The 14,114-nt window shown below is 39.1% G+C and overlaps 1 protein-coding gene across 1 annotated transcript in view; it reads left to right on the top strand.

The window, feature by feature from the left end:
- The window catches only part of LRRC40 (leucine rich repeat containing 40), a gene marked incomplete at its 5' end in the record, with an annotated part of 15,037 nt that extends 1,269 nt beyond the window's left edge, over positions 1–13,768 (top strand). The window contains 12 exons of the mRNA XM_010181186.1: positions 160–289; positions 689–812; positions 1,654–1,796; positions 3,835–4,007; positions 4,314–4,404; positions 6,169–6,214; positions 8,357–8,465; positions 9,249–9,356; positions 10,960–11,070; positions 11,732–11,809; positions 12,510–12,695; positions 13,663–13,768. Coding sequence (XP_010179488.1) covers positions 160–289; positions 689–812; positions 1,654–1,796; positions 3,835–4,007; positions 4,314–4,404; positions 6,169–6,214; positions 8,357–8,465; positions 9,249–9,356; positions 10,960–11,070; positions 11,732–11,809; positions 12,510–12,695; positions 13,663–13,768 — 1,405 coding nt within the window. The remainder of the gene's footprint in view (positions 1–159; positions 290–688; positions 813–1,653; positions 1,797–3,834; positions 4,008–4,313; positions 4,405–6,168; positions 6,215–8,356; positions 8,466–9,248; positions 9,357–10,959; positions 11,071–11,731; positions 11,810–12,509; positions 12,696–13,662) is intronic.
- Between the last annotated feature and the right edge of the window lie 346 nt (positions 13,769–14,114).

Genomic DNA, 14,114 nt, shown 5'->3' with positions numbered 1-14,114 from the left:
TTCAGCAGGTGCTGTGTAACTGGGCTCATCCAGCTGATACAACTGTGTAGCTCTAGTTCAGGTAGCACCACGTGTAACAGCAGTGATCTGTGTGCAGTTTTGTTGTTAACACCACTTAGTAATTGTTTTTTCCCTTTGTGTCTCATATTTTAATGCTAGCCACAACAAACTGAAGAATATCCCAGAAGAGCTGATGCAGTTGTCACATTTGAGGAGCCTTCTTTTTCATCACAACGAGCTGAGTCACTTGCCAGATGGATTTGGACAGCTTGTCAATTTAGAAGAATTAGTAAATTACAACTTTTTGAAAAATACTAATTTGTGCAGAAATGCTGATGTATCCATGTTTTGGTATTGCTAATTAAAAAAACTCCATAGCTTAGATGGCAGAACTTTGTGAATATTCTATTGACTTATGTAGGTTGTCAGTTATTACATGGTGGGGGTTTTTTTCTGTTATTTGAAACCAGGTTTTGCTCTTGGTTTGGCAGATATTTTAAGAAAAATCCCTTGTGATCTGTCAGTCATGGGAGAATTGTTTCTTCTATTCACATTCCTACCAAGGAGATCCTGAAGATGTCAGCCATCTAATTTTAATGTTCTGCCAGTAATTAAGTTTACAGTAGCAGTACTCGTGGGATATTTTAAACATCTCTAACCTCTCTCTCTTTCTTTTTTTAATCTTCAGGATCTGTCCAACAACCACCTCACACACATTCCAACAAGTTTTGCTTTGCTCGTTAACTTGGTGCGACTCAATTTGTCTTGTAATCAGCTCAAGGACCTGCCTGCAGATATCTGTGCAATGAAAAGTAAATTAGTTTCCTCAGATTATTAAATGCCATATGGCCAGTTCTGTAGTTATGTTCAGAAGTATAGTGCATGTTATTCAGGATTTTAAAAACGTATTCATAAAGAGTTGATCTATTCTCAAGAATATTAGTTCAGAATTATTAAAAAAAATAAGCTACAGCTACTGTATATTAAACTTGAGTCCTCTTATGGTTCATATTTTGTGATAAATGGGACACAGAATGATGGAAAAGTTTAAAGATTAGTATCATTCCAACAAGAATTTGTTAGTCTTAAGACTGCAATAAGCAATTTGACGATTTTTTTTTCTTTATTGCATATTTTGAATGGAAAATAAAGCATAAATGAGAGATAATTGAAATTGAAATTAATGGACAGGAAAAAGCCCCATAAATTAGACATTGATAAAGCTGTCTTCCAATATTTGAGTGTTAAATATCAATCTAACTAATGGTTGGCATGATATTTTAATAGTTCTGGCAGATCTACAGCAACAGACTGCCAGCTTTTATAAATAAATGCTATAGAAGTTACGTGCAGATCTTTCTGAGAGAGCCTGCATTATCAGACCCCTTCGCATTCCTCCAGTCCCGTACTCTGAATGAGAGCCGGTGTCTGGCAGTGGCATTGAAAGCTTTTCTGAATGCCCCGTGAGGAACAAATGAAAAGCAGATACCTTGTTTTTGGAAATGTTGATGCTAACAGATTTGATTTCTTCCAGAGTTCTGATTTGCAAAATGTTATGTTTCTTTTCAAAAACAGGATGTTTATGCTTCTGTAGAAAAGCATTTTCATTTTCTCTTACTTTCCTGTTTGTTCCTTGCACGCTTTCTTCTGTAGGCTTAAGACAGCTGGATTGTTCTAAAAACTACCTGGAAAGTGTACCTTCTAAATTAGTGACTATGGCATCTTTGGAACAACTTTATCTGAGGAAAAATAAGTTACGTTTCTTGCCAGAATTTCCTTCATGCAAATTATTGAAGGTAAGATTTAAAATAGTTGATATACTGTAAATGTATTTACTGTAAACTTTTAAAATAATAACTGTGACTTGATCACAGCAATTCACAAAAATTTGTATTTAAAGTGGATAATTCTATGTTTAGAAGTCCATTTAATACATCCCTATTTTCAGTTGCTCTTACTGTCACCATTGGTCAATCTTAAAGTCATTTGGAAGACAAATTTGCAGCAGTACTCTTCAGATTTGGAAAACAGAATAAATATTTAGATGAGGAATGACTGAAAAACTAGATTTAGTATTGCTTGCAACAGTTATTTTTTTATCTCTAGAAACATTGTCTGAATAAATTTTCTTTGTTCACGTGGTTTAGGGCTGGGCTGGCCACTAAATCCTGGACAGATGCTCTCTGTTAACCCCTCTCCCCTCCCCAGAAGGGAACAGTAAAGAGAATAAGGGAGAGAGGCTTTATGGGTTGGAAAATAAACTAACAGATTTAATGAAACAATAATACTACAGGATAACAATCTAAATAGGAAAATAATGAAATATATGCAGATACGTACAAATATATACAAAACCAATATAAAATCCTCCTTCCACCGTCCCCCCAATGACGAATACGTCACCAGAGGCTCTGCAGAGCCGGGACCTGGAAACGCCCCAGCCAAAACTACGCACCAGCACACACAAATCAGGATCAGTGGCAGATGAACTGGCAGGATTCCGCTCAGGCCTTGGCCTCTGCAGGATCGAGATGGACGGAAGGGTCCGAGATGGAAGGGCTCCAACATGGAAGAAGGTGTAAAGGGAACGAGACCCTCGTGATCTCTCGATTTTTATACCAAGTATGACGTATGTGGGATGCAATACCTCGTTGGTCCGTTTTGGGTCCCCTTCCCCCCCCCCCAGGCACAGACACAGCACCCATGATGAGACAACTGACCTTGAGCATATCTTCTAGCAGCGCTGTTTGGGAAAAACATGCTGCTAGTTTTCAGCAAGTTCAGTCACTTAAAAGAGACTGAGCTGAAAAGTAAAATCACCAAATAGAAAATTAGTTCTATTTAGCTCAAACCAGGACAGTTCTTTATCATTTTTTTCTTTGTAACTTCAGAGAAAGTAGACTTTTTTTTCTTTTAGCATATCAGATTTCATAGCCATAATTCCCAGTACGTTTAAAATTGAAAATTGCCTGTCTCACAACATCAGAAATTTGTTACTCAAGTAGTAGAGAAATGATTGGGCCAAGTATCACTGTGTTGTTTCGAAGGACCACATCCGTCAAAGAATGCAGATACTTCAGTTCTGCATTGCTCTGATCTCAACAGTTAAAATGCCAAGCTATTTCAGTATTTTCTAATATAATTCATGTTGGTGTTTGAAGTTGGCGAGTGGTGAGCAATTGCATTGTGCATCACTTGTTTTGTATGTTCCAGTTCTATTATTATAATTATGATAATCTTAAAATTATTTTCATCTTATTATAATTCTTCTTATTTTCTTCCTTTATGTCTCTGTCTCAACCCGTGAGTTTTACTTTTTCTTGATTCTCTTCCCAACTCCACTGGGGTGGTGGGGACTGAGTGAGTGGCTGCATGGTGTTCAGGTGCCTGCTGCCGGATTAAACCATAACCTGTGTCCTGCAGTGTGTGTACACTTTCTGCTAAAAAAAAACCTTCAGTTTTCCCATTATAAGTGAAACATTTCCAACAGGAAGATAGAGAGCTACCCTCTCAGTTTCCTATAACTTGAAATTTAGGAAAATTCTTGAGTAAAGAAGTCACTGACAAGTTCTTGACAAAAGCAGAGCAAATTTATTCCTAGCTTGGAAATGGAACTCAAAGCTGAGGGTTCTGTAATGGCTTCAAAAAAGCCAAGGTCAGACACATGTCTCAGGATCTTTGGAGGCTTTGATATTTCATCTGCAGATGAAAGGGGATCGAGACCTATATTTTTTCCATGTCATTGTATGGTTTTGCTGATGTCATGATTTAGGAGATTAGTAAGTTAGAAAGTAATTTTAATACAGTAACATAACTGTTTCTTTGTTTCCGTAGGAATTGCATGCTGGTGAAAATCAGATTGAAATATTAAATGTGGAGAATCTGAAGCATCTGAATTCGCTCTCTGTATTGGAACTTAGAGACAACAAGATAAAATCAGTTCCTGATGAAATTACTTTGCTTCAGAAGTTGGAGCGCCTTGACCTTGCCAACAATGATATCAGTAGGTAATATTAAAAACTGCATTATGTCTGTGATGGGGCATAGCTAATGACATCTAATGGCAACTAATTCTGTAGCTGATGTATTTCACTTTGTAAAGTGTAATTAAAAAAGTCTCAATCATAAAATGAAGGAACCCTTTCTATCTTGTGTAACTGCTATGATCAAACTGTGCCTTTCTTAAATATAATATGTTCTGTATCTTTTTATTTGAACCTGAGCTTCAGAATACCAGACCATCTGACAAACAGTTGCAAACTCTTTAGAAACTGTTTTGAAGCCACTTTGAAATGTGTTGTTTCAATTTGCAGATTGCCTTACTCACTGGGCAACCTTCCTCTGTTGAAATTTCTGGCTCTGGAGGGAAATCCTTTGAGAGCAATTCGAAGAGACCTTCTGCAGGTAAGCACTGTAGACTGTATATAAAGTTGTGTCATGTCGCATATGTGCGTTATCCAGATTGTGAGGATTGTTCATATTTGGGTACTCTTTCCACTAGAGTCTGATGCAGTGCATAAGATCACCAGGACTGTGGAATAAAGGAGGTTGTTGCTTTATAGGACCTGTTCTTGATGTGCTACAGAAGTTATAGTATATATTGCACATGAAGCAGTGGATGTCTGGGAAAAGAAGGACAAGGCAGCTCTCTGTGGCCTAATCCTGTTGCAGTCACAGTTTGTTGCAGTGCTGGACAAGTACTTTACATCAGGCTATTCCTAGATGATCATGGATTTCTGCTTTTCATTTCCTGCTCGCCTGATTTAAGGATCTAGGGTTCCATTTCCAAAGCGTATTTGATGGCAGCTGCATTTTGAACAATGACAATTGTATGTACTGTGTCATTGCATGGATTGCTGTCTTTTCTCCGTGCTGGTATACATTACTTCTTTCTGTGCTTGTGCCAGTGTTATAAATTAAATGTTTACAAAGCACTGGGATTCTCTAAAAATAAACAACGCTGAAGACTCTGTTGCAATGAAATCTTGTAATTTCTGTCAGAAAACGGAAAACATCGTGTATCTGATTAAGTGAGCATTGTGTGCACTAAATCAGTGAGCAGGGGATCAGTGGGTAGAAGCCATCCATGATTCCCAGGTGCCAAGTTGGCTTGCACTGTACATGCAGAGGAGCCCAAGTTAGGTTGGTTACTTCAGTTCTGGTATTCCCTGGCTTTTGAGGGTTTGCTGCCATTCAGATGTAAGAGCATGGAGGTGTGCAATTTCTTGTGTGTATTTCAAATTTGTAGCAAATGACAGGTACGAGGATTCTGTTATGACACTTCATACTTACATCTCAGTCCATCACCAACACTGTAAATCATGTAACTGTAATTTTATATGCTTATCTAGATCTTTTTACCCTTGGTTTAGAGGAGTAATTGATAAAGCTTGTAGGGTTCTCCAGGCACTTCTTAGCATAAGGTGAACACTGAAATTAAGGATTGGCAGGGACTGGGGTTAAGCGTCTAGCAGGCGCAGATTCTTCTCTTGTCGATCCCTACTCTCTCTCATCTTTTCCTTGTAAAATAATAAGGAAAAGTTAGCTTTATCCTAAAACAAATGGACTAGAGGAGATTATGCTTAATTGCTCATAGATTATGCAGATAGTAACTGCATAATGCAGATAGTTTGGCCAGTGGAAGTTGCTATGAGAGGACCGAAGGTCATATCTTTGCAGAATCGAGTTGCTAAAAATCCATGCAACTTATGTAAACAGTGTTTTTGCCAGAGTTTATAATTTTGGACATAAAATGTTACCAAAACACTGAACAGTCGGCTACCTTGACAAAATTTAAATTTCTTTTTCATAGCATAATTGTTTTAAACATTTAAAAGAGAAGATTAAGTTCATTTGAACATTTTTTTCCTTGCTCTTGGGACTGGTTAACTACTTCAGATAAAAAGCTAAAAATGCAGAGCCTGAGATAGTGACATGGGATTTAAGATTTTCAACTGGAATAAATAAAATTGTAAGTAGGCAAGTTTATAAGGTGCTGCAAAGAGGGTTTTTCTATGGAAAGCATTTAGTGGCTTTTATAGTCAGCAAAGCTATGGGCTCCACCTCTGTGACCAGAATTGTCATGTCTCATTGTCAAGCAGTCATACCAACACTGGCTGGCACATACTGACTTTTGTGTTTTGTTTTGTTTTGTTTTTTTCCTTAAAGAAAGGCACCCAGGAACTTCTGAAATACCTAAGAAGCAAAATCCAAGGTGTGTTGTTCTGTTGCATTGCATTTCAAAGATAATAAGAAATTAAAGATTCTAAGAAATTAGAACTGTTTCAATCCAGTTTCGTTCAGTTAACCTGCGTTAATAGAGTTTTCTTTACTCAACAGTTTGCTTCTATATTTCAGTGTTGTTTCTTTTTCTTATTCTATTAGATAAGGCCAAATAGCAAACATTCCTTATTGAGAATTATAATTTAGAAAAATAAAGTTAAGTATTTTTCCCCTAGTCCCTTTATTCATTTTGCATGAGGAATTCCAGTAGCTTTTTAATTTTTATCTTGAACATCATGGGAAGCTTACGTATGGGGTTCTTCTTTTTAAGCGTGCCATCTGTCTGCTGGTTTGGTTGCAGTTGGAAAAGCAGGTGATATTTTTCGTGGGTGTTATGTGTTATTTAATATAACATCTAATTTAATATATATTTCTAATAACACAGGCAGTCCTAGGATTCCCAGAAAGTACATGCATGGAAAAGTCTGTCTTGAAGACTTGGGGATGCCATGAAGTCTACCACATAGCTGACTAAGAATATACAAAGTTTTGAGGGAGAAATTAACTGGTTATTTAAAACATCATTCTAATCCTGGCCTGTGAGAATTAATCTTTCTACCATCTGATAGTCTTGATCCCAACATTCCCCATAGAAATAATTAAAAAGTCATAAAGCAGAAAATCAGATGAAATATGGGGTTTATTTCTCTGCACAAATGCTGTATGCTTTCACAGAATCCTCTATTGGATTCAGAGCTCTACCTCTGTGGATTAAAAAGCATCTAGAAGATCCTTAGAGACCTTCATCCTTCTTAAAATTTAAGACAAAAAGTAGGCAAAATGACCAGGTTCACTGGTCATGTTAAATATAGTATGGAAATGATTATGTTGTACTTAAAGGGCAAAAAAAGCTTAACTTCTTAATTTAGAAAGGATCTTGATGATCCGTGTAGGCAACTTTCCTTGAAAGTGTACATGTGAATTTTCCTGGTTTTGTAAATGGGTTTTCTCTCGTCTGCCCGAGGATGGCAGTATTAATTAGGTTACTGCAGCATAGAAAATTGCTTCAGACTGTCAGGTTCCATGCAAATCTGACATATTATTAACTTGACAAAAATTAATTGGATCTAGAGTGCACACTCAGAAGCTTATCTTGTGAGCTATAGACAATGTAATTGTGGATAATAAAATCAGCTCATGTTTTGCATGTACAACAATGCTTAGGATTTTACTCTACCTGTTACAGCATCTTAAGTAGGAGCTAAACCAGTAGCAGTCCTGTTTCTTTAGAGGTTTAAACTAGAAAAATGCCTCTTTTTTTTTAAGCTTGTTTTTGACCCTTTCGACCTTTCTTAATGAAAGAATAACTAGTGGTTAGACACAATCGTTATTAGACTTTCATTCATGAATGCTACTGGATTACTGTAGAGTTTTCTTCAATTTCTTTTAGTGGAAATTGGATTTATCTTGTGCTTGGACTTGTAGCAAAGCTTCACCCTCTTTGCACGTATGTGAATCCCTCAGGTGAGGTGCCACACCTTGCACGTGCTTTTAATCTGCATTTCTGAAATGTTCAAAGTAGCCTCGCAACACCAACAGCTTTTTCATGTGGATTGTAGACAGTCATCAGAAGGACCTCTGCAGAAAAGGATATGATGGAGGTTTATGTATTCTAATGTTTTAAACTAAACTTGTGTTCAGATTTGCTGTTCTGGGTATAGGTAATCTGGGTCATCATTTCTAGCCCAAGTTCTCTGTTTATCGTTGTTTCTGACTCCCCATGCCGTGGAGGCTACTGCCTAACGTAACTACTGCTAGCGTAGTATCTCTATTCCTTCCTGACCTGTATTGAAAACCCAAGTCAACCCTTCTCCTCCTCACCCCCCCAACCCCCCAAAAAAACCCCAAAACCAAACCAAAAAGCCAAGAAACCCAAGATTACAAAAAATCCTTACTAGAAAATTATTGAAATAATTAGAATGAGTTTATATGGAATTGAGCCAGAGTACAGGGAGAGTTAAAAAGGGTGGTGGCAGGTGACCAGGGGACACTAAACTTCTCCATCGAGGACATTCAGAACACCATGTCTGCTGCAGCCTGTGTTTGTGTGACCATACACATATGTTATCTCTAGATGATGTGACAAGCCCGAATGGAGACCCTCCTGCGACAGCCATGACCCTTCCAAGTGAGTCAAGGGTTAACATGCACGCCATAACTTCACTGAAATTATTGGAATATAGGTATGTGTTTTGAAATAGTACCCATTTCTGAAGTTGTAAGAACACTTTCCTGTTTTTTTTTTCCCCTTCATGATCTGTACCAGATTGTGTGCAAATCCTGCTGCATTTGTGCATTTTCACTTAAATTTGTGTGCTCAGGAATAGGCAGATTTGAATTGCAGGGTTTTAAAAAAAATATTTCTTTGTATTACCACATCTTCCACAGTAACATTCCTTTTAACTGACTGGAATGCTTAATACCTTCAGGTACTTTTGGTACCTTTTAAACTTCTTTGGCAATTATAGTTACGTTTCACTACATCTTGCAGTAAATGAGAGCTGTGACTGGACAGGACCTCACTGGTGAAGGGGTTGGGGTGACTTCAGTTACCACAGATGTTCAGCAGCTCTGAGGTGGGCCATTACCCGAGTTAAGCATTGCTGTGCTGGTGATGCTCTCTGAGCTGAGGGGAGGAAATCCCTTTAATGCCAACCTTTCTACACTTTCTGGCCCAATATGCAGCATTCACACATTTGAGGTAGTGACATAACTGGACTCTGACTGATTTTTCTTAAGCAAGGTAACAGGTGAGGATGGCAGCGTGAGATGGTGCTACCACTCAGATGCCATGCAGTGATTGATAACTTTCTGATTAACAGTCTTTCATGGACTTCAAACAGTAGATATTTATGTATCTGTTCTACTATTCATCTTTTTCTAAAAGCAGAAGAACATATCTTGTTAATAAACAGGCAGTGGTTAACTTGATGGTGTCACTCAGCTGAATGCTTTTCATTGTGCAGTGAGAAACAGGCTGCTGTGGTTCCTGATGAAATGTTTGATGCAGTCAGAAGCCATCCCGTCACCACTGTCAACTTCAGCAAGAATCAGCTGAGTGAGATCCCGCCAAGGTACTTTTGTGAAGGCCATTCTCTAGCTGTTATTGTCTTTTCTCCTTTTATTCCTCAGCATCTTGTGTTTCACCTAATCAAGTATATATATAATGTATGCTAAGTGTGTGTGTACACACCCCCAGTGACAGTATCACTGGGATGCTGAATAATACACATGCATTTCTCCTATGAGTAGCGCACAGGTGGGTTCATTGGTTAGCACGAAGGCTGCAGTAAGAAGCAGCGTGGCTGTACTCAGTGGTGCTGTCGTTACATTTTGTTTTTCTTCTTGTGTTGCTAAACGTTGAAATAAGTGAGGGGACTGATGTGACTTTTCGTAATAGTGAAGTGCTGTGCTTAAGCAGTGTACTATTGTTTTCTCTACAAAGTAGCCTTTTTCCCATATGAAGGTAATCTGACTGGATTCACCACTTTATTGGATGATAGCTTTGTACTGCAGCTGAGGTTCTATTTAAATTCAGTTTCTTCAAATAACATAATTGTTTGTGGGTTTTTTTTAAGGAAGCCTGAACAATTTCCAAGCCTCTCTTCTTGGTAGGTTTTGTGTCCTGTCACATAGCATTTGCTATTATTGCACTTGTTACTTCACCCACAGTCTAGGAAGAGCTTTCTGTTGACACTAATGGGAATAAATAGTCTTTTTGTATAAAGAGGAAGGTTACTGAGTCTCTGGTAGCCCAAGAGAAACATGAAAGCTGATTTTTGAGGATATCACCACATTTGTGATGGTAACTTATTTCCATTCTTGGACCCAAGCATGCTGAACAATTTAGCCTTTAGCACATAGAACTTGAAGAAATGCAATCTCTTTCTCATAGGAAAAAAAAATCTCTTTTCAGTACAATTTGTAGCAAATCAATTTCATGAGATATGTCTGTGCCTCCCATCCTTTTTAACCGTATTAGAAGCTGCTGCATTCACTGGGGGCAAGGTGTAGGCTTGCGACTGCTAGGTGCCAGAGAATTCGGTGGCAATCCAGATAGGAGAGATGAGTATTTTCTCATTTAATTACTTTTTGTTTTTAGGGCTAAACCAGAGGTTCTGTTACACGGATTCAACAATTTAACTTTTGAGCTTTTAACATTTTACACCAAAGTGTCTTAATAGAACAGCCTTTTGCAAGAGGTGGGAATTTGTGATAGCAGTGGAACAGAAACAAAAGATGGAAGTAAAATAACAATATCTTCTTTCTGCTTGTTTGACTGCTAAAGAAGATAGATTGAGTCTTTTTGTTAAAACATTTACAGGGCAGGAGATGATGGTGATGGTCATCTGTGCCATAGTTTCTGAAATACCTCTGGAGTGAGTAGACTTTTGTAGTTAAGATTTACTGTCCTAATCAGTAAGCGAAAGTTTACTCTCCTAATAACTTTAGAAGAGTGATTCTGAGCTTTGTCTTTACATCAGGTGTAAGACTCCAGGACAGGCAGTTTTCACAGGGGAAGTTTCCATTACCTCACTCTGCAAAATTGCTTCTGAAATGTCAGGAAACATGGAGTGTCCCTGATATGTAGAATAAAGTAGTTCTTTTTCAGTAACTTAGAAAACAGAATGCAGACAAGAGCTTACATAATAAAAGTTTATTCGTGTTGGGTTTCAGGATTGTGGAGCTGAAAGACTCGGTTTGTGATGTCAGCCTTGGCTTCAATAAAATCTCATCCGTTTCCTTGGAGCTTTGCATGCTCCATAAATTGACACATTTGGATATCAGGTTTGTGACGTGTGTTGGACTTCCTTTCTCGGTAACTTATTTTCATGCCTTTTTAAACCAGCCATCTGTTACAGTGGAATAGCAATACTGAAATAATTTTTCATTTCCCAAAATGCCTCTGTGGCAGTTGAATGACCGGCAGGTCTGAAATAGCAAGTGGCCTAGATTTAGAAAAACACAAAAAACAAGTGGACAAGCTCTGAGACTTGCTGTGATGGGAGAGCATAAAAGGTTCTCAGAGATGTTGTTATTTAAAAACAGCCCTTCCTCCTCGCCCCAAAAAACCCAGGCACCTCCACCAGAAAATTCAGGAGATGGGTGGGAAGTGGTACGATGGCGGTACAGACCCTGTTGTGCTGCTTGAAACTGAAGCTGTCTATAGGTGTTCTATTTGCAATAGATAGAGAAGGTAAAATGACAGTAGTTTGGGAGTCTTTAGAGGACAGACTTTTAAATCTGCTACTGGCAGAAATGAGAATGCAAACCTGGCTTGCATTAGCAAACATCTGTACTTGAGCGTGGTCTTGACCCATTTATGAAGCAGTTAATTGGTTTAAGATAGCATGTTAGCTCTGATAAATGTGTGTTTTGTCTCCGTGGATTCTTAACTAAAACTTGGTAGAAATTAGTGATTATTGTTTTGTCTTCATTTGATACACAGAAATAATTTTTTGACATCTTTACCTGAGGAAATGGAGGCACTGACAAGACTGCAAGTAATAAATCTGTCTTTTAACAGGTGAGCACCTATTTGGATTTTTTTTAAATATATAGAATAATCAAAAGAACCAGGCCAAATTCAATCTGATTTTTCCTGTGATGTAAAGATGAGGAAGCACTTGATCAACCAGCTGTGAGCTTAAAACAGATCGAGTACACGTGCTCCTTTACACAATGGGGGGTGTATTTTAGAACTTTCTGCCACAAGAATTTTGGAGAGAGACAGCAGCAACTGGTTAAAAGAAGAGATTAAACAACCTTGCAAAGAATATATCAAAAATGGATACCAACAGGCCTGCCCTTTGGCATCTGTAATACAACAGATCCGAGTGATGGAAAGTCAGGTGGTAAATGGTGGGCAGGAGTGGGTGAGGGGCGAGCGCTGGGCTGAAGCCCAGTCCCCTGCCCAGCAGAGCTTTTTTTGAAGTGCACAGAGAACAATTGGCCGTTGTTCCCCTTCATGTGGCTGGGTCACATCCTGTGAGACACTGGTCAAATGGCACCATTGGCCTGCGGGTGTTAGAGGTCCCGAGCTGTCTCCATGCACGCTTTGTTCAGCTTTTGCGTTGTGCACACGGTAAAATAACGGAACTTTCTCCTTGCAGTGCAGTATGTTTAAATGTTCACCTTAAATGAACAAAGCTAAAAATGCTGTCTGGCTTTAAAGGCTGCTAATGTTTTGAATGCCCTAATTCTGATTTTCATTTTTCTTCCTGAAGATTGAAAGTATTTCCCAGTGTCCTTTATCGCATCCTAGCACTGGAGACCATCCTGCTCGGCAACAATCAGGTGGGGGCCATAGACCCTCTGCAGCTGAAGAAGATGGACAGGCTTGGGACACTGGACCTGCAGAACAACGACCTCCTCCAGGTGCCACCAGAGCTTGGGAACTGTGAAACTCTGAGGTGTGTGTTTGAAGGGGTGATGTGGTTTATAAAATCCTATTCTGACCATTGCTTCAGGGCACTTTTTTGTCAGAGGGAAAAATACGAATTGGTAGTGTATTTGCTTGTAGGTCTTAGTACACAAAAAGGGTTTCTCAGCATTTGTAAAACAAGGCAGTTTCTTCTGTATTTCCTCAATATTGTAGAGAACTGGGGGAGTTGTTTCATGTTTTGTAAAAAAATGGTTGGTGTAAATCTAACGTTTGAGCCTAGATCTGGTGCCCCTGACTGTGTGGACACGCTGCTGGTGCACCCCCAGGGTAGCGGGCAGGCGAGCCAGGGCACTCTCTGCCTGCTTGTGCATTCAGCTCCTTACTTATGTCTATAGACGAGTCAGGAGAACTGTCTCTAAATAACAGGTAGAGACGTGACTGTGCATAGCTCTACGTATTTCACGTCGGAGAAGACAGTTACCCATAAATAGTCCATCTTGTCAAAGACAACAAATTACCAGTCTGTGAGATTTCCCCTTTAAAATACGCTTTCCAGGGGGACTTGAAAAATACAAAGTAAAACAGCCTCACCTCCCCAAGCAAAAACCCACACACAATTTGTGTGTACCAAAGACTAGCAGGCTAGCCGCTAAGCTAGAAAATGGAGGGTTGCGATTTAACGCAGTTTTCCCCTTTTATTGTGCCATGTCTGTATTTCAGTTCTTTTTTCTCACTGTCTTCTGCCAGAGGCTTGTTGAGGAAGTAGTGTGTGTCTGCAATAATTTACCACCACTGATGGATTAGCATAGATTAAAATTCGGATGTCTCTAAAGAAGATTAGTTACTGTGAAGTAGGGAAGCATAAATTACAGTTCTTTTAGTAGAAGAGGAACTATGAATTTCAAAAGATTCAAAAGATCTCTATGCAGTGTATGTATGTGTTGGCACAAGGAAAAGCCTTTGTCGAAGTAACTCAAACATCTCTGTTTTCCTAGGACTCTCCTGTTAGAGGGAAACCCATTTCGCACGCCCCGCGCAGCTGTTTTGGCCAAAGGAACAGCTGCAGTGCTGGAGTACCTGAGAAGCCGAATTCCTGCGTGATGCAGCAGCCCCCATCCTCGGCAGAGCCAGGAATCCAAGTACAATCAACGTATGATCTGTCCCACCACATCCCCCGGGGTTTCACTGCCTTCCCCTTCCTTCCTCAGCCCGTTGTTACCCTGGCTGGTGCCATAAAGCATTTCTGGTGCTGGTGGTTGTTTGCATGTGAAGAAACACCTCACCCATGGACTGTTCCCTCCAGGTTGCATGTTTCAGGAGTGCTTTTTAAAATACTACAATACATGTTTACACTTTTGGTAATATAAAATGCTGTTGGAAGCTGCCTTGAGTAGCAGTGACAATGGTTTTTCTACAATTGAGCTAATTTGTAAAAGAATTGTCAGCA

This window comes from Mesitornis unicolor, unplaced genomic scaffold, assembly GCF_000695765.1.
Source record: "Mesitornis unicolor isolate BGI_N332 unplaced genomic scaffold, ASM69576v1 scaffold45883, whole genome shotgun sequence".
In the NCBI taxonomy this organism is placed as follows: Eukaryota; Metazoa; Chordata; class Aves; order Mesitornithiformes; family Mesitornithidae; genus Mesitornis; species Mesitornis unicolor.
The sequence above is the reverse complement of the archived record's forward strand: the minus strand, read 5'-3'. Positions and strand labels throughout refer to the sequence as shown.